We start from the raw sequence: 20,752 nt of genomic DNA, 5'->3' as shown, positions 1-20,752 counted from the left end.
CTGGGGTATTTTGAAATGGTTCCTTTTCCCCTCTTCCTGTGAAGCCTGGGTTTTTCTCTGATATTCACTGTAGTGCGAAGTCAAGTGCCTGGGGAGAAAACTCAGAAAAGTGGATGCCCCTGGACATTTTAACTCTACTTGTCTATTGTGAGCTTCCAGCAGTACATTAATTCCAGTCCTAGTTTCCCTGCCCTGGGCCTCGTTCTTAGGGGGGTTTCTGCTTGTGGGTTTCTGCTCCAATAAGTTTGTGATTCTCTGCCTTCAACCAGTTTGCGGGGCAGTGGTTTGCCTATGACCTCCTGTCTCTTACAGATTAAGAAGAGTTGTTGTGTTTTCAGTTTGTACAGCATTTCATTTGTTGTTAGGATGAAGTGGAGACTTCTGAGATTCTTACGTGCTGGACTAGAAATTGGAAGTCCCCTTTATGTGTTTTTAATTTCTTTTTTTTCCTCCTAACAAGGAGGCTACTTTTATTGCCATTTTACAAAGAAACCAGGGCATTGACAGGTGAAGTCACTTGCCCAAAGTTCCCCCAGCTAATAAGTGGTGAAACCAGGGTTTGAACCTAGGGACTTGGAGCCCTGATTCTGTACTCCTAGTCACTGTCTTAGGGGAGCAGGAACTCGGGAGTACAGAGGTCTAGTTTGGATGGCCACCTCTGCCCTTGGGGAGGTAGTGTGACCTTGGGCAGCTTCTCAAATGCCTCATGGGGTGTGGTATGTAGAGCGCAGCACTCTGCATGAATAAGTTCTTCAGAAATGGTCACTATTGTTGCTATTATTATATATTGGTATAAGGAGACTGCATTTTGGGGCGGCTTATTCGTTTACTATGGCATGAGGAGTATTTGGTGCAATGCTGAGCTCCTAATAGGTAGGTGGACAGTAAATGGTGGGAATTTGTTCTATAAATTGAAGCAGTCATGGACTATTAACATCCTCCAGAACACACACAGCCCAATACCTTTCCTTGCAGTCACAGCTCCTGCATTTCTTATGGGCTTGTAAAGTTTGTTAATAATACCGATTGCACTTTGAAGCTCATTGTGGGTGTTTCTCTGCTTGGTAAGTTTGTACCGACACTGCCTCACTTGGTTGTCTTCCCTATTGGGGACACTGAGGGTGGGAGCAAACTCACACACAAAGCTGTGTGCCGTCTGGTAGCCTCTCCCAGGTGTGGATCACCTGTAGCACAGATAGAGTCCAGCTACAGCCCTTTCCCTTGGTCAGCTCACCTGTGTTAGTGCCTAGAGCCCCTGGACTGCCAAGTGGCATAAACAACGATGTTTATGGTCTCACAGTTCTGGAGGCCAGGATTCCAAGATCAAGGTGTCAGCAGGGTTACTTCCTCCTGAGGGCCATGAGAGAGAGTCTCTTCTTTGCTTCTCCCCTAGCTTCTGGTGTTTGCCAGCAATCTTTTTGTTTCTTGGCTTGCAGATTCATCACCTGGATTTCTGCCTCCTTATTTACATGGCATCCCCCCTGTATGCATGTCTGTGTCCAAATTTCCTTTTTTTAAAATAAGGACACCAGTCATATAGGAATTAAGTTTCCCCTAAGGACTTCATCTTCACTAATTGCATCTGCAATGACCCTGTTTCTAGCTCAGGTCTCATCCTGAAGTACTACTGAGGGTTAGAGCTTCAATATATGAATTTTGCAGGGGACACAGTTTAACCCATAACACCCACCCTTTGGGGAAAATTGGCATATGAAATAGCCCTACAATGAGCTGAAGGAACAGGCAAATGGGTAGAAGCTAGCTTTATGATTCACAAGAGCTGCTCCCGTGGTGGGGTGTAGCATGGCAGTTAGCCAGACCTGTGAGGCGAGGCGCAGTGTAGAGCGAACCCCTTACCTGCAGCCTCAGTGGGACACAGGCCTTGGGAATAGTAGGAGCAGCCTGGAGTGGGCATCTTGGGTCCAAAGGCCAGCTCCTCCTCTCAATGACTTGGCCTCATTTCTTAATCTGTAATGTGAGCATCATAATGCCTGCCGATTGAAAGTGATTGTGAGTCTCAGTAAAATAACTTCTGTGAAACCCCCCACACACCACGCAGAGAGCATTGGAGGACATAATACTCGTCGGGTCGTGGAGCGCCGCTGGTCTGTGTGGTAGACCTCGAGGTGGAGCCCTGCCCTCTGCTGGCCTGCCCACCTCCACCGGACCGTCATGTGTAAGCCCCATCCCTCCCTTCTGAAATGGAGCCAGTACCATTCCCCAACACTCCAGAGTTCCCCGGGTGTGTGGGCCAGGTGCAGTTGGCATGTCACGTGTTTGCAGAGGTGCACTGTGGTCTAGCTGTGGTGGCGGCGGTGGCAATGGTGGCTGTGGTGGGGGAGGTGGTGGTGATGGTGGTGGTTTTTTCATGGAGCCCAGGGTTAAATGAGACACTCCATTGATTGCACTCTCTTTCTGTTAAGGATAAAAGGAGTTATTCTTGTCCAGTGTGTGAAAAGTCTTTTTCAGAAGACCGACTGATAAAGTCGCACATCAAGACCAACCATCCCGGTAAGGTTATGCATTTTGGAGAGGAGATTAATTTTAAACTGCTTATGTTTGTTTTAAAAACTCAGCATTATATATCAACTGCACGAAATGGAAATGAAGGGGGATGAAAGTATGAGTGAATTTGAGGGAAACAATTACCTTTATTTAACGGTGGGCAGTTGTTGTAATTATTCACTTCATTTTATCCCTTCATCTGGTCTTCTGATACATGTCCCCACACTCCCATCTCCCTCCTCCCTTTTAATGTCCAAGTACCTTCGGATGGGTCACTTACAAGCAGGTCTGACCTAGACTCAGCTGCCTGGGTGCCTGTGAAAAGTTTGTTGCCCATCATGGTGGTCTGTGGGGAGCCGTGCTGAGTTGGAGTGACCGTCACCTCGGGTCTCCCCACGCTGGTCTCTTCACACTCAGAGGTGTAAAGCATGAGCCATTCATACCTGTCACACCTGTTTTTTCCACCTGGGACCCATTTCTTCCCCTCTGCTCAATTACTTCCTGTTTATTCTCTGTGTTTTTCCTGAGAATCCCGTCCTTGGGGAGGATTTGGGGACTCCCGGCTGGGAGCAGGGCTCCCCCCATACCCCACTCTTGGTGCACTGACCCCTTGTGTTCTGGTCATTGGCACTTCCCTGACCCCTGTGAGGGCTGTGGGGAGGGCTGTTAAGGGTTAAGGCCCATCCCCAGATCCCCGGTGTCATATGGGGCAGGCCCGAGAGCACAGATGCAGGTGCTGTGTATGGTATGAAGGAGGAATAGGTAAGGCGGGTGCGCTTTTCCCTTCATCCATGTGTCTTTTATATCTGCCCCTGTGTTAGGGCATTGACTCACTGGGATCATAAGTGATACTGGAGAAAAGTAAAGAAATAACGGAGTTCACCAACACTCATGTTTTATCTGGGAACAGATAAAGCCTTAAGGCCTTCATCTGTGTGGGAACACATGGGTTATGGGATTCTCTGATGGCCTCATTCTACCTTTCCTGTTCCAGCCTGTGTCCAGTGTGAGCCGAGGATGCTTGTTCAGATTGGACAGACTTTGCTCATGAACATTTGTGAGGTGTTGTCTTTGGTCTAAACTTCACATATATACAAAATACAGGATAATATGAGGAACCCCCAGGTATCCTCAACAGCTCAGCTTCTGTACTTGTGAGCATTTTGTCAGACTTGTTTTATGGATCGGCCCTCAAAAGTTTTTGTTCTGGAATATCTTTTTTTTTTTTTTTTTTTTTTTTAAGATTTTATTTATTTGCGAGAGAGAGAGAGAGAGAGAGCGAGCAGGAGGAGAGGCAGAGGCAGAGGGAGAAGCAGACTCTCTGCTGAGCAGGGATCCTAATGCGGGACTCGATCCCAGGACCCCAGTATCATGACCTGAGCCAAAGCTGTCTTTGACCACTTTGACCACTGAGCCACCCAGGTGTCCCATGTTCTAGAATATCTTAAAGTATGTCTCACACGTATGTAACTTCCTCATAAAAGAACGTTGGATGCATCTCCAACTAATCGGTGTCTTTTGTAACATAACCACCAGGTCACCATTAAAACAAACAATTAATGGTAATTCGTTATTCCCATTACTGTTACCTAGGATTAGTTCATTTAAGATTTCCTCAGTCAATACAAGATTGTTTGAATCAGGACCCAGACATTTTGCCTTTAGTTGTTATGTCAATTGAGTTTCTTAAATTCCGTGGGACACCCCACTCCACTTTTGTTCTCGTGACAGCGACTTATTGGAAGGGACTGGATTGGTTTTTCCTGTAGGTGATTTCATGTCCTGCATTTGTCTGATGGTGCCTCACAGTATTGTTTCTCCATCCCTCACATTTTATGCTTATGGATATTTAGATCTGAGACTTGATTAGATTCCGGTTTAATTTTTAGGCAAAAATCCTACCACATGACTCCAGGGGGCACATCTTGATTGGTCACCTGAGTGCTGCTGGGGTTGGCCAGGGCATCCAGACAGTCTCCTATGTCTCTCGGGAGCCTATCCTCTTTGGCTTCCAATGGACCCCCCTGCTTTTCTTCCAGAGGTGTCCATGAGCACTATTTCTGAGGTTCTCGGGAGGAGGGTTCAGCTGAAAGGTCTGATTGGGAAGCGAGCCATGAAGTGCCCATACTGTGATTTCTATTTCATGAAGAACGGCTCAGACCTCCAGCGTCATATCTGGGCTCACGAAGGTGAGTACTCATCTTTCAGGGTGGAGCACCCTTTAGTTTTGTGCTTCCATGCTTCATGTGGGGAGTACTTTAGGAGGAAGCTGTATCGCCTTGTGCCTTATAGTTAGACTTCTCCAGCTTACTGAGAAATGTGTCCACAAGCCAGCTAAGCTCAGTGATTTTAGTCACTGCCTGTTGAGTTGCAAATGCAGTTAGCAGAAGTGTGCAGTTGTATAGCTTCCGTTGGAAACGTAGTGAAAATATAGTGAAGTGTAATGAAATAAATTCCCATGATGTCTGTGCTAGACAGTGAGCTTCAGAGAACAGCACCGTCTTCATCACCTTGGTAATTGATGCCCGCTGCAGGGTGCTGGCACGGTAGGTGCTGAGGAAGTGTTGGTGTTACAGGTGAACAAAGGTGAAGAGGACAGCAGAGAGGCCTCTGGTCCAGTGTCATGGAGGAAGAATCCAGAAGGCAGGGGAGTTGCATGGAGATGAAGTAGCAGAAAGAGGAAGATAGACTGTGATTTTGGGGTGCTTGCCTATGAAGGGAAGCTTGGGGAGCACACTCTAGGAATTTGGGCAGTTGGAGGTCAGGAGGCTGCTGGAGATAGCAGGCTACCAACTTTGCTTCCCACTGTAAGGATGTGGCTCTCCTGGGGTTGCAGTGCAGAGCCAGGAGCCTGGGGAGCCCTTCTGGACTCGTGCCAAGGTGAGTTAGGAAGCTGGCATGCTGCAGGCAGGAATACAAGAGGGTTCCTGGAGAGGGTTTCGACGGCGAGGAATAGAAACACCTGTTCTCAGGCCTTGGGGATGCGCCATGAGGAAGAGAGAGGTGAACAGTTCAGTACTTGATGGTATAGGGACCCAGACAGGATGGCAGGAACGGAGCTCAAAGCCCAGGTGGGAGGTACTGTTTATTTACCACCATGCATGCACCTGCGCTCTGAACTCTGGGCATACCCCGTAGCCTTGTTGAAGCCTTGGCTTCCTTAACCACAGTCTTGGGTCTTGTAGACAAGGTCTGAAAATGCTGAGCACACTGTGTGTCACATCCCCCACCCCATGCTCAGTGTCGGGCACAGCATCCTTCTCCCTGTGCATGTTGTGCTAGGTGTCATGGCCTTTTGCTTCATGGACGCGGCCGCAGGGGCCCTGGACGGCGGCCGCAGGGGCCCTGGCTTCTCAGCCTCAGAGCCCCTCGGTGTGTGCTCCAGAGTAGGCCTGCAGTGCGTGTTTGTCTAGTGGAGGGGGAGCAGCCACAGTTCCAGCCATTAGCCCAACAACAGCCAGCGTCCTAAGGCTCTGCTCAGTTTATGAAAATATGCTCTTGTGTCTGATCCTAGGTATCCAATCCCATTGATTTCTTTTTTTTTTTTTAAGATTTTATTTATTCATTCATGAGAAACAGAGAGAGAGAGAGAGCCAGAGACACAGGCAGAGGGAGAAGCAGGCCCCTTGCAGGGAGCCCGACATGGTACTCGATCCCGGATCTCCAGGATCAAGCCTTGGGCCAAAGGCAGGCGCTAAACTGCTGAGCCACCCAGGGATCCCCCAATCCCATTGATGTCTGCACAGATCCACGTTTACTTTAATTCTGGTCAACTTAACTTCGTTCAATTGAATTTAATGAACATGGCCTACAGAAACTGCTTGGAGTCTGTGCCCAAGAGGAATTCCTGGACTAAGGGGAGAGGCAGGTGTGGACGACCTGCAGTGTGCTATAGCAGTTCTGATAGAGAATTCCAAGAGATGGGGACACATGGGGACACAGAGAGGGAAGCAAGGGGACTGGCTTGGGCCAATCAGAGAAGGCCACATGCTGGAGGCTGTGGCAGGACAGGGCACGGCAGTTGGAAGGAATGCCGTGGATGAGAGCATGGCAAGGCATGTGTGCAGTGTGTTCAGGAAGGCACGTGCCCTGCTTTGTTCAACAGGGATATGCACGTATGTTCTTGGGACACATACGCATGTGCACACATAGAAGTAGGTGTGTGTGTGTGTGTGTATGTGTGATTTTGTTATACATGGATCTGTTTTTCCTCCTCTGGTAGGTGTGAAACCCTTCAAATGTTCTTTGTGCGAGTATGCAACTCGAAGCAAGAGTAACCTCAAGGCTCATATGAATCGTCATAGCACTGAGAAAACTCACCTGTGTGACATGTGTGGCAAGAAATTCAAATCAAAAGGGACATTGAAAAGTCATAAGCTCCTTCACACTGCTGACGGTAAGTAAATAACTCCATACCATAGTGCGTTTTTTTTTTTTTTTTAACCCTCTTGAAAGTGGGATGTGAAGCTGACGTTTCAAGTCCAGCAGAAGCAGTGGATGTGTCTGCAGGCCAGAAAGAGCGGGGTCTTCTAGAATTTCGATTTTGATCAAGGGCAGAACTCCCCGTGCTCAGGACTGGAGCCGTGTCTGACCTCCACTGTGCATGGGCGGGTGGATGGCGAGCGGATGCTGCTCCAGGGAGTAAGGCACCCTCAGAAGGCCTTGACCTGAAAGTTGCAATCCTCTTCAGCCCTCTAGCCCCACCTGAGCCTGAGGGGCATTCTGATCACACCTGACCTGAGGCTTCCAAGTGGATGCTTGTCATCCAAGCAACTTCAGGGTTTGATATTCAGGCCAAAATGGGGCTCAGTTTAAAATACCAACAATACTTGGGCAAATTTGACCTTGATGAAGTACACTTACGTTGATCTCTAATTTCATTCATTCGTAAGGAACCATTGATTGAGTTCTTACTACGTCCCAGACATGCCTGGGGTATAGGGTAGGTAAGGAACAGTTGCTGCCACCAAGGGCTCTATACCCCAGTGGGGAGGAAGAGAAGCATGCAGGCCGGGCTAAAGGTGGGTGCTGTGATGGAAGGGGGCTTGGCAGCCCTGGGGAGAAGGAGAGGTGGTGGGCAGTGGTCACAGTGGCCAAGAAAGTCCCTGAGACGAGCAGAATAGAGGGAAGAAAAGCAGAATTGTTTTAGGAAGACAGGCAGCTAAACCATAAGAGGCCTTTAACGTTTTTAATTTTCTTTTAAAAACCCCAATTGTGGGAAGGTCTTGTCAGTATTCTATGTAATGAGATTAGTAAACCATATTCATAAATAAAACAACCAGATGGCTGTTTTAGCACAATTATATACAAAAATTGGAATTCACCCTAAAAATCAAGAGTGATTGCAACAATTATTTTTGATTTCCGAACTTAGGGGATGACATAGCCTTTAGGTCCTGCCTTTATTTTAAGAATGTTCTAAGGAATCCATCCTGTTGTGTGTGGGTGAGCTTGAGGGGCTTGTAGGGAGGCCACAGGCTTAGCTCGGCTTCATTAGACTTGAAGATCCAGGGCTTTCCTAGGCTGAATGAAGTCCAGGGCCATAACTATGCAGATTTAAGCAGTGTGCCGTAAATAAGAAAATCCATAAGCAAAATAATTAAAAACTCAGTGACAGTAAAGCAGTTTTGCCCTGAGTAATGAAAGCATTAAATCATGTAATTATTCATGAATTCTGTACCTTCGGAAACAATACGCCTTCCTGGTATTTCTTGACGTGGAAGCACACGAGTCACAGAATCCTGAAAAATACAGTGCCACTGTATTTTTACAATACAAGCCACTAATGACAAGTGGTTGTCCTCAGTGCTGGAGGCCTGGGGTGTCCCCTGGGCTGTGGTGGCCGGGGCGCTGTGGCCTCACGCCTGGCCCAGAGGTCTGGGTTCTGGCCTGAAAGGATTCACGGAGGTGGGGTGTATGTCTAATCAGGGGCGTGGACAGACCGTAGTTGGATGTGGAGGGGAGGGCTGCGGCGGGGGTGGGGGCAGCAGTATCATGGCGGGCATGGCAGTGGGCAGTGACACATGCCGCCTGTCCCACCTGTCACTTCGCTCCCTGAGCTCTTCAGCAGGAGAGGGAATTCGGATGGGCAAAGATGGTGTGTACTCAAAGCGCTAAGACAATCTTCTGGAAGGGGGGAAGGCTTATAGGCATTATGAAATATTTTGTGACAAAACAGGAAATTTGGATTGTTTTTCTCTCTCTCTCTTTTTGTTTTTTGTTTTTCTGACATTTTAGGGAGTTTGAGGTATTTGTAAAGTCATGTGTTGTTTTCAGACACTCACCAGTCTGGGAAGAAGGACATCATGCCTTAGGTGCGGTGAGAACACGACCAGAATGGAGGGGCCTGCTGCCTCAGTGCGCCACCTTTCCACCCCACGTGGGCTTGAGTTTGGCAGGGCAGGATAAGGACACGACACCTTGACACCCCCTGGGTCTCTCTCGACCATGCTGTGATGAGGGCCAGTGTAGCTTCACCCGGTCTAACTCGGGGGTGGTCCCTATTTCCCCATGGTTACGAGGACTCACCATGGTCTCATGTTTTCTCCAAGACCAGCTTGATACGTGGTGTGCCCAACCACATCCTGGGTGTCCCAGCTCCAGGGACGGTCTGCTCTGCAGCTGGAATCAAACGACAGGCCTACCTTTTTCCTTTCCGTTTTAAAAAAAGCTTTGAAAAAAGTTGAGTTCCATCTCCTACCCACTTTTTTGGTGCACTCACATTTTATTTGGATGGTTCCTAAAAGCTCTTTGTATCTCAGTGGTTTGACATACTGTGCACGTATTTCCCTCTAACTCAACATTTGCCTTTATGTTTTGTTAGCCACATGTTTTTATATACAGAAGTTTAAATAACCTTGCTTATTTATTTATTTATTTAGATTTTATTTATTTATTCATGAGAGACACAGAGAGAGGCAGAGACACAGGCAGAGGGAGAAGCAGGCTTCATGCAGGGAGCCCCACATGGGACTCGATCCCGGCTCTCCAGGATCACATCCTGGGCCGAAGGCAGACGCTAAACTGCTGGGCCACCCAGGGATCCCCACCTTGAATATTTATACTTACAAGTTTTATCCTTTATTTTTTTCTCTGTTGAAAGAAACCTCCCTCATCTTAGGGGAAACTTCTTTTGTAATTTCTTCAAGTTTTATTTTTGTAGTTTATAACATTTAACAATAGTTAATGTAGTTTATAACATTAAACAATATTCTTGAAATTTATTTTGGTGTGTGATGTGTGGTAGGGATCTTACTTTTTTTTTTTTTTAGACAATTTTCAGTTGACTCAACATATTTATAGAGAAATCAGTCCTTTTCATTTTATTTTGGAATACCGGTCTCTGAAGATGCTGGGCACGTTCTGAGATTTTGGTCTGTTTCAACAATCTCTGTTTCTAGTATGTTGTTTTATTAGGTGCTGTTTCTATAACTGATTTTATTACACACACGTATGTTACTCTCTTTTCTTTTCTATGAACGTCTCTTAGTTTTTCTCATTTAGTTATTATTTCTTTGGATAAATTTTGAAACTGCTTGGTCAAGATAAGAAAAATACCTTCCAAAAAAAAGAAAAAAGAAAAAGAAAAATACCTTCCTCTCCACCAAAGGAGGACACTCTCTCCTGCCCCAGGGATGCCCCTGTGAGCCATGTGACAACATCACACGTCCTCGAGTTCCTCAGGGAAAAGTGCTGCTACTCAGGGCTTGGTTGCCTCGATGAGGCTGTTAGCCTGGAAGCATAGAATTAGCTCCTTACTTGGAAGCAAACATTGCTTTAAAACCTGCCTGGGATGACTTGGTTTTTAGTGTATCTGTTGTATTAGTAGTGATTCCACAGCTGGTCCCCTGGAGAAGCTGTGTGGGGTAGGTAGAGCTACGACGGAGGCCTGAGTTTTTGAGTCTTGCTTGCCTCTGCCTTGTAGGGTGTGCTTGGTCAGGTAACTTTTCTGAGCCTCAGTTTCCTTCTCAGTAAAACAGGGATCATGATAGCCCTGTGTCTTCTGGGCTGGAGGGTCAAATACCAGAAAGTGCCTCCTGCTCACCTGGGCCCCACCTGCCCTTCTGGCTATTTCTTCTGGGGCTGCCTTAGCTCTGACCTCCTGCCCTCAAAGCCTGCACACTCCTAGGCTGACGTCTCCCCGGCCTGCCCATGCTTGCACACTGTTTCTGTGGAAGGCTTCCCAGCTTCTGTCTCCAGCTCTGACTGCCCGCTCAGCATCTTCACCTGCATATCTAGAAGGCATCTAAGCCTATGCGACACTTCAGCTCCTCATCTGCCCCTGACCTGCGTCTCCTGCCAGCCAGGGATCCCCAGACTCGGAACAAACACAGTAAAGGTTTTAGACTTGGAGTGCCATGTATAGTTCCTGCCATATATTCTTCTTCTTTTTGATTTGTTTTGTTTTCTTCCCACAAACCTTGAAAGCTGTCAAAGCCATTCTGAACTCCCAGCTGTGCAGAAACAGACTGGATTTGGCCCGGGGACCACAGTTGGATGACCCCTGACATACCTGTGTTGGTCACTGGCCACTCCTTGTGGTTCACTTGGGTCAGAAACCTCAGGTCATTCCCGACTGTCTCGTTCACACCCTGCCAATGGCCTGTTAGCAACTTCTGTGTGTTTTCCCTTAGTTTCCCTTTCTGGCACCCTCGTGGTGTTGTGTTTGTCCACCTCATGCGTCCTTTCTTGCTGTGGCCACCTGACGCTCTCCCTGTCTTTGGTCTTACCCCCGCAGTCAGCTCCTGGACAGTGGCCAAGCCACAGCCCGGTTGATTCTCCCTCTCAGCCCCCCATCTCCTCTGCTCTCCCCTGACCATCCTCTTTCTAGACACTTCCATCCCCTTCCTGTTCTCCTACCTGCCAGGTCCCTGCCCTCTTGGGCATTTGCCTTCCTTCTGCTGCCATGCTCTTCCCACCGAGTCCCTTACAGCCCACCAGCCCTCTGCATCATCCAGACCCCGTGAGTCCCTTAGGTGTCTCTTCCTGCCTTCTCTGTCTCGAGCGTCCTGTGTAGTTTGTGTCTGCCATGGGACTTCTCCCCAGTACCTTCAGGCTTTCTTCCATCTTTTTTACTGTTTCTCCTTAGACTTCTGTGTTCTGTGCATTATCATTTCTTTGTTCGTGACTTTCCATGTCTTCCACAAGACTGTGAGCTCCCCAGGCAGGGACTTTGGACCTACCACATTTGCTTGGTTTTGTATCCCAGGTACTTAAAACAATGACTGGCTTACAGTAGGTACTCAATAAATGTTCGTTGGTTGAATGAGCAAAACAAACAAACAAACAAACAAAAAATGTGAAGGGCCTTGCAGACAGTAGTTGGGATGTAGAAACACTTGAAAAGTGCCAATTATTTTCCCCACCTCATCCCTCAGTTGTGTTACATCAAATGCTTGTGAGTTGGAGGTTGTAAAATACGATGGAAGCACTTACTAGTAAAGGAATCTTCTTGGGTTTCTCTCAATGAAGTGAAAGGAACTGAGTAGCCTCCCCTTTTACCTGCTTGTGAATCCAACTTTTCACATTTCAGGGCTTCTTTGAAGTGATGGGTCCCTGTTTGCTCATCTTGTTTCCCAGAGGAGCTCATTACTGTGCCTTAGAAGGGAGAGGTCACAGTGGGCAGAGGTTTCAGTTCAAAGGTTTGCCACTCAATATGTCCAGAGAGAGATGTTGATCTGTAAAGGGCCCAATTAAACCCTTGGGGTGTGTGGCGGCGGTATGAAAGAATTTCATGCAAAAATCCTGCTGTAGCGCATTTTCCCCTTTTTGGCTTTAAAGAGGGCCTCCGCATGTGTGGTCTAGGCTTTCCGGGGATCCCGCCACCCCCAGCAGATGGGGCAGGTACGGGGCGCCGTGCCTTGCTGTGACATATTCCAGCGAGAATCCCCAGTCAGGAACTAAAAAGCTCTCTGAGGAGCGGTGCTAATTCCTTCGGGTCCCCTCCTGCCCCATCCAACCTGCCCTCATACCCTTGAGTTAAGATGTTTTCTGGTAAAACGTAACACAGAGGGATTCTCCAAGCTTCAAGCACTCTTGTGCGTGTCATAATTAGACAAGTCGAGCGTCGAGTGTGGAGCTGAGTTCTGAGTGGAGGAAGCACCATCCCCTCCCCGCCCCCACTCCTTCAGTTTGTGATAAGAGGTTCCACAGTGACACGTGGAAATATTCTAGGAGCTGGACGTGTGGAGTTATTTTTCTCCTCTTCCACTCTGCAAGCAGAGTCCTTGTAGGATAGAGTAGCCCCACTTAATCTGTAGTCTCTTTACTTCTAGAAACACACATTCTAGAGCCAGGAAGTTAATAAATGGAAAATTTGTATCTGAGCAGCCAGCTGGCCTTCCAAGTTCATATACAAGGCTTCAGTGAGCCTGGCCTCTGCACAGGATCCTTGTCCCTCTCACCCTGGCGCTCAAGGTGAAGGGATGGGGTGGGCATGGACACAGTGGGCTTCCATGGCTTACCCTTGCCGGCCGGTGTCTGGGTGATGGGCAGCAGCGTGCAGGCCGACGTCAGTGCCCTTCTGCATGTGCCTCCTGGCTGTGTCCACCTGAAGGTCTTCTCAGGTTTTATACACCGGAGAAGTAACAGCCCGTAGAATAAAAGGAACCATATGGCTTTCTGAACAGTCCCCTTAGACTACTACACAGATTTGTGTGTTGAATAAGGCTTGCGGACCTAAAACCTCAGTAGGGTAGAGGGGTCTCAGCGACAGATTGCAGATATCAGGCCCAGCGTCTCTGACCTCAAGCCAGTTGTGGTGCCCTGCCCTCTCCCATCCTTTTCTCTGGCTCTGGGCCGCCTTCTCTTTCTTCCCATGCCGGGATGCCGATGTCTTCCTCCTTGTCTCGAAACCGATATCTAATTACAGAGAACCATCCGTCTCTTAAGTCTGCACTTGCCTGGAGTTCTGCCGTTAAAGCACAGAGGCTGAAGCCTTCAACCGTATTTTTATTGCCGTAGCTATTTCTGTCCTGATTTGCCATTGTACAAAGTCCTGCAGATGCTAGAGCTGTGGAGATGATGCTCTGCACACTGCCGGCTGCAGCACGTGTTACGCTTTGTGGGGAGCTTTTCTTACCTTAGGCAGCACACCCCGGTGTGCCAGGCTATGTGGGGCGGCGGTAGGGCAGACCAGCTTGGAGCTACTTGCAGCCCGTACGACCTTGAACCCGTGCTTCGTGAGCCCCGTTCATTTCCTGTGGCCACTGTAACAAACGACCATACATGTAGTGGCTCGAATCAACAACAGACTTACAGTGCGACAGCCGTGGGGCTCAGAAATCTGAAATCAGGTTGTCAGCAGGGCTGCATTCTTTCTGGAGGCTCTAGGGAAGACTCTGTGTCTAGCCTTCCTTGTTTCTAGTATCTGCCCGTCTCCTTTGCCTCTATGTTCAGAGGCAGCAGCAAAGTCCTTCCAACCTGGCTGTCCCTCTGCTTCCATGATTACATCTCCTCTGTGACCCTGACCCTCTGTCTCCCATAAAGACCTTTACAATTTCATTGAGCCGATCTGGATAATAGAAGGTGATCTAGCTCAAGAGCCTTAACCTGGTCACATCTGCAAAATGCCTTTTGGCATAGTAGGTAATAGGCTCTGGGGATTGGGACCTGGCTATCTTTGGGGGAGGGCACTACCGACTGCAGCGGGGTTGTGGGAAGATTATTACTTGGGTTCATATTAAGTGTGTCAGTTCATTCTAAGTGTCAGGTGGATGTGCCTCTTCTCCTAGTGGTCAGTGTTGTCATACTGTCAACACAGGGTGGACACAGCGTATTTGTAGTGCTTCATCATCTGTGTCATTTAGGAAAGATCCACTTCTCTTCTCTCAGATATTCTCTCATTAGGAAGGCACAGTGCAAGAGTTAGTATTTAAAGAGTATCAGTGTTGAAAAAGGTAAAGTCAGTGTTCTGATAAATTTACTTATGCAAAATATCACCGTTTGCAGTAAGACTGGATCAACAATCCTGATAGGATCTTTTCACCCTCATGCCTCTAGATATTCTCACTAGTAATAGTTCTGATTTATGCAAATTTCTTTAAGTATTTTAATGCCCTTTCAAGTTTGAGGTACACATAAAATTTGATTTGGCAGGAGTGATTTCATTTAACAGGTTTTTAAACAAGGTGCCTTAAATTAGAAGAAATTGTCCATCGCTGTCTTTCTTTGTGTGCTGATGGACTCCAAATGCCAGAAGACAAAGGGCATGGTCTTATTTTCACAGGATGGTTTGAGATTTTTCTACCATTCCACCTCTCCCTAGTTTTATATAGAGCTCTATTTAAAGTAACCAAGCAGCTGGAACCGTCCTCAGGGAAGCTCATCGAGGAGATGAGGGTGTAGTAAGACACAAAGGAAGCTGACAGGTGCTATGCATTTTCTTTTTTTCTTTTTTTTTAGTTTTTTGAGATGTAATTGAAGGTGTACAGCATAGTTTTGGTATAGTGTATATATTATGAAGTGATCACCATAATACGTTTAGTTAACATCCATCACAGCACTTAGTTACAAACTCTCTTGTTATGATCAAGTATTTTTTAATTTAATATATTTGACATATAATATTGTATAAATTTAAGGTGTACAATGTGTTAGTTACATGTTTATATTTATATTATCATATGTTGCCATTATAGTAACACTGTATTTATCACATCTGCATTATAATGCAATATTGTTGTGTATATTCATTATATTGTGCATTAGTTCCCTATGGCTTATTTACTATGTTGCAAACTTGAGCCCTGCGACAACATCAGTTTTTCTCTCTTCATCCCCTGGTAGCCACCATTTTACTCTGTTTTTGTTTTTTTTTTTTCCCCCAAGTTTGACATTTTTACATTCCACAGAGGAGACAGTGCTTGCCTTTATCTGACTTACCTCACTTAGCGCAATGGCATCGAGGTCCATTCATGTTGTTGCAAATGGCAAGATATTCTCCTTTCTCATAGCTGAATAATATTCCATTGTTTACCACTTCTTTACTATCCATTCATCCATTGATAGCATTTGTCTCATTTCTGTGTCTTGACTATTGTGAACATGGGGGTACAGATAGCTGTTTGGAATCCTGTTCCTTTGCATGTTATATACCCAGTAGTGGAATTGCTAGATAGTAAATAGTAGATGGTATGGGAGATCTATTTTTAATTTTGGGGGGAAGCTCCATATTGTTTTGCATGGTGGTTGAACCATTTTACATTCCCACCAACAGAGCCCTGGAGTCCCCTTTTCTCCACATCCTCACCAGGGTACTGTGTGTTTTCTAAGTGCTGGTCACCAGGCTGGGGGCTACATATATCCTGGAGGGAACCCCCCCCCACCACCACCAATAGCTGCCTGCAGGTGTGGGATAAGTGCTGCTCCCCTCTACATGGGATAGCCTCCTCCTGGGGCAGAGTGTGCAGCGAGGTTGGTGCCCCACTGGCTCTCTGGCCCTCCCTCTTGCACATTCATCTTGTCCTCCACAGAAGGAAACCCAACAGGGAGGGCAGTCCCACATCCCTCGGGGTTGGGGGTACCTGTCTTCACCTAATTCAAGGCAGAGTAACAAGGATTTCTGTTTTGCCCTCCAAATCCTGTGCCCTCTATCCTAACATGACAGGCTGGGTAAAGGGCACATCTCAGGATTCCTGGACACCAGACCCAGCACTCTCCTCTGCTGTCTGGTGCTGCTTGATTTCAGGCAATGTCCTGGCACTAGGTCCAGCCAGTGTTTCACAGGTCAGAGGTGAGCTTCATTCCATCAGCAAGTCAGCCGTGGAATGCTGGCCGAGGAGCTCACATTACCAGAGAAAGACTGCTGCCAAGGGAAAGTGGAATGCAGAGGGATGAACAGAAGGAGTGGAGGTGACCTTTCCACCCACTCCCTTCCATCTTCGAAGAGGACTTGTATCAGATCACACCTTTTGTGCTTGCTTCGGCAGCACATATACTAAAACAGATCACACCTTTTGAGGGAACTAGGAGCTGGTGGTGAAACACTGTGTCCAGAATGGGCCACAGTGTCTGCAGTGGAAAATCTCCAGCCAGCTCGGCTCTCAGAAAGATGCAGAACTGAGAGTCGGGGCAAATAGTGCCAATGGTATCTTTTTCCTTACCCCCTGCACCAGCAGCCAAGTACTCCGCAGACAATGATGCCTTTGAACACGTTTTCTTTCTTGAACTATTGGGCACGAGTTTCTGAGCCCCTTTTGGGGAAGGTAGCCTGTTTTGTTCTTGTGGTGGGGTCTTTTATCCCCTTACCTTTTTAAAATTCAAGCATTATACACATGCAAAAAAAGCGTGTACTTGGTAAGGGTACAGCCAACTGGATTGTCACAAAGGCATCTCACCTGCATCCCCTCATCCCAGGGTAAGACACAGGACATCACTAGCCCCTCTGGAGTCAGCCTTACCCTCCTACCAGCCATCCCCTTCCCTCCTCAAAGTAGCAGCTGCCTGGAATTGGAACACTGTAACCTGATCTTGCCTGTCTGAACTTCACCTAAACTGATAGGATATGTGCTCTTTTGTGTCTGCCTTCTTCCCTTTAACATTATTTGTGAGGTTCATCTGGGTTGTTATGATTTTGACCTTTAACATCTAGGCCTCTGGGTCAGGTAAGAAGAATATCCTACCTAACTGAGGCTCCAAATTCTGTGGATTGTAGCAGGGAAGACATTATTTCCTGCAGTTTGCCGCCTTCACTGTTTTTGGCAGTGTTTTTGTAGTCAGCTGGGAGTGCTTTCCTCAAGAGTGTTTCTGCAGAAGGTGGTATGGTTCTGCTTTCTTTCTCCTCCTCGCTGATAGGACTGGGCTCAGAATGACTTTTGACTGTTTGCCAAAGTTAGATTGTGCCTCTGAAGACAAGAAATGACTCCCTCGGAGATTCTTCACCAAATTAGGCCACTGTCTTCTCTTCGTGAAGAAGACGGCAAAGATGCCTGGTCAGAAGGAGTGCCGTAAGTCAGCGTATAGCCAGGCAAGGCTGGGGTTCACTTTAAAAGACAATGAATTATCTCAAAGTTCAGTTCAGGAACCACTGATACCATCTTATGGTTTCATGTTGAAAGATCTGTCTTGTTAATTGTATTTCCTAGGAGGTGGGCTGAGACATCCCAGCCTTTCAGTGATGGGATGCTAATTTATCCAAAATCTTGTTCTTTTGCCCAGAAAACAGCATTTTCTGTTTCCCCTTAAAACAGCAGTCACAAAGATCTAATAATACCTTCCTGTGAGAGTGACCACAATTCTGTTACCAAACATAAATTACTCTTTTAAAAATTCTTTTTTGGGGCATCTGAATGGCTCAGTCTATTAAGTGTCTGACTCTTGATCTCAGCTTAGGTCTTGATCTCAGGGTCATAAGTTCAAGCCCCATGTTGGGCTCCATGCTAGGCATGGAACCTCCTTTAAACAAAAAAAACTTTTTCTTTTTTTTTTTTTTTTAAAAAACTTTTTCAATCATCATTCATGTTCATGTGAAAAGATTACATAGTTGTAGTTAAAGTAGATATCATCCTCATAGCCTTAAAATTAATTATCGTAATTATTGTTCATTGCTGTAGAGTCCTTGAATATTACATTTAGAGGTTGTGTAATGTCCCATGATGGTGGTAGGGGGCCCATGTGCTGCATAACCATAACTTATTTTCAGACGGTGTATTATTTTCTGTTTTCTCTTCATTAAGACTTACTTGCAAGGAGCCCTTTCTTGAGTATGAACTACTCCTTCCTGTGAATTAATTCCATAAGGACACATTTCTGGGAGCCAGGTGGCTATTTTGTCTTGGTGGTTTTAATCATGGGCTACACTGCCAACTTGCTGCTTTCAGAAAATTGTGCCAGAAATATGAAAGTGTTCTGGCTTAGCTCTTTCACATTATTAGAAATGGTCAGTGTCTTGATTTAAGATGTGTGAGATCTTACCGTGTTACTATGATTTTTAGTTATTTGATAACTCACAACTGAACAGGTAAATTTGAGAATTAAATGGATGGACTGAGTTAATTTGCATCAACATTTATATTGTTTCCTGGTTCATAGTGCTGTATGTAAGTGTTTTCTATCAGTGGACTTCTTTTGATGAATTTAATTAATCCTCTGTTGATGAATTGTTCACATCTTGTTTTTATGTGTTTGCTTTCTGGGGTCTTGGTGTTTTATACTCATGCACTCACTGGTTCATTCAATAGCTATGTTTGTTGAGACTCTTTTGTTGCACTTGATAGAAACTCATTTGAGGGCGGTGAAGCAGGAAAGGGGCCTTTGTTATCATGGTACCTGGGGAGCTTCTAGAGACTCCAGGGCTTTGTGTGTTTGGTTACTCCTCCCAGAGTCTTCACCTCCTCTTCAGGCTTGGTGATCCTCATCCTCCTTTCTTAGTTTGGCTCTCACGTCCTCACAGAGGCCTGTTTTTGTTCCATTTCATTTCCTGGTGCCTGTTGTGGGGAGAGAGGGAGTGTGGCTCAGTTGACACCCTGTTGTGGCATCTCCTGTAACTCACCACTAGCCCTGCAACCAGTGAGTGCTCACCACTACACACAGGGACACAGAATGAGAAGTGTACCATCCCACCTCCAGAGTACCCACAACTCAGCGAAGGTGCCAGACTGACCAGCTGGAGATGAATCGATGGGCCACTCAGATACAATAGTAGATGATATAAGAATAGTAGAACAAAACCAGAAAGCTCCTGCTGTCATGAAGCTAAATGATAAACAGGATAAATCAATACAATATATGATACAGTACAGTTGAGGTATGACACTATCTCAAATGTTGAGACCCATGTAATAGGAAAATGAAAATAGGAATATGAGACAATTCACGTTCAACACGAAAATGTTATGAGATGAGGAATTCCAAAAACGAATCCATAAAGGTGACTAGCTATAAGTGGGATGGTGGTGGGATCTGGGAAGGGCGTCCCAGGCCCTGGGAATGGCAGGTACAGAAGTCTGGGGGTGGCAGGGGTGTGCTGTGTTCTCAGAGTGGAGTATGTGGGGGGTGGGCAGAGGAGGTTGCTTGTGAGCTTAGAGGAGTAGCAGGGAGCCCATCATAGGGGGTCCTGTTAGCCCTTGCAGAGGTTCATAGTTTGCTGGGGTAGAGAGAAGGCCAGAGCAGTTGCAGGGGGCAAGATGAGGAAGGCCTTCTATAGACTCTTGCACTTTATCACTTTCCCCTGCTCTGTTATTATTTTTTCTGGTTAAGGTATATTATATATAGGTTGGCTTAATTAGACCCATCCCTGAATTGTCCCTGAGAACGCCAGGGAGGTCAATGGGATGGGACTAGAGGGGCACTGCCGCAGCTGTCCTGAGTGGCCATGGTGTGTCACCTGCATGGACCCTCCAGCATCATCTCATAGGGGCTACTTCTCAGGTGTTTGCTGCTCACTGTCTGAGTCCTTCCTTGGATCACACAGGGGTTACCTCCCCACGCTTTTAATAAAGCCACCAAGTTGCAGAGAAGAAAGAGCCCAGTGTCACCCAGGGCGAACTGGACAGAACTAGAAGGAACATACTTCTTCCAGTGGCCCTTCTTCGGTACCCCTTTCTAATGGGCCACCCTCTTGTGCAGTGGCCTTTATGGTACAGATATGTCCATTGCTGTTATAAATTTTTTGTTCTCTTGGGGAATTTGTGTCATACCCTTACTAGTGAAAGGATGGTTACATGGCTCTGAATGGGAACTTTGGGGTCCAAATCCAGGCTCTGCCACTGACCATAACCTGGGAGTTGCTCAGATTCTTTTTTTTTTTTTTTTTTAAGATTTTATTTATTTATTTATGATAGACATAGAGAGATAGATAGATAGAGAGAGAGGCAGAGACACAGGAGGAGGGAGAAGCAGGCTCCATGCTGGGAGCCTGACATGGGACTCGATCCCGGGACTCCAGGATCGCGCCCTGGACCACAGGCAGGTGCCAAACCACTGAGCCACCCAGGGATCCCCAGTTGCTCAGATTCTTAATCCTAGGTCCTCATCCGTAAGAGGGGTGAGCACTGTCTGTCTCTCCAGGCTTTGGGGTGCTTGGCCGAGGTCATAGGCATCAAGTTGTAGCATGGCTGCTGGACAGTAGCTTGGGGGATAGAGCTAGCCAGATATGTTATGTGAAAAGTGGATGAACTTTTTTTACAAAAGTCACCTTTTTTTTTTTTTTTTTTTTCTTTTCCTGGGCTGTGTGATCCAGATACAGACACTGATATACATTGGCCAGCCCTTTGAGGCCACTCTAGCCTCGGGTAAATACTACGTTTCC

At 46.7% G+C, this 20,752-nt stretch overlaps 1 protein-coding gene across 9 annotated transcripts in view; it reads left to right on the top strand.

The window, feature by feature from the left end:
• The window catches only part of ZFAT (zinc finger and AT-hook domain containing), a 193,841-nt gene that overhangs the window by 94,766 nt on the left and 78,323 nt on the right, over positions 1 to 20,752 (top strand). For 8 of the 9 annotated variants that reach the window (XM_072774597.1, XM_072774595.1, XM_072774600.1 and 5 more), the window contains 3 exons: positions 2,424 to 2,511; positions 4,545 to 4,694; positions 6,728 to 6,901. The exons of the other annotated variant lie outside the window; for it this stretch is intronic. In XM_072774597.1, coding sequence (XP_072630698.1) covers positions 2,424 to 2,511; positions 4,545 to 4,694; positions 6,728 to 6,901 — 412 coding nt within the window. The remainder of the gene's footprint in view (positions 1 to 2,423; positions 2,512 to 4,544; positions 4,695 to 6,727; positions 6,902 to 20,752) is intronic. 9 annotated transcript variants of the gene reach the window in all.

Source organism: Canis lupus, chromosome 14 (assembly GCF_048164855.1).
Source record: "Canis lupus baileyi chromosome 14, mCanLup2.hap1, whole genome shotgun sequence".
Classification (NCBI taxonomy): domain Eukaryota; kingdom Metazoa; phylum Chordata; class Mammalia; order Carnivora; family Canidae; genus Canis; species Canis lupus.
The sequence above is the reverse complement of the archived record's forward strand: the minus strand, read 5'-3'. Positions and strand labels throughout refer to the sequence as shown.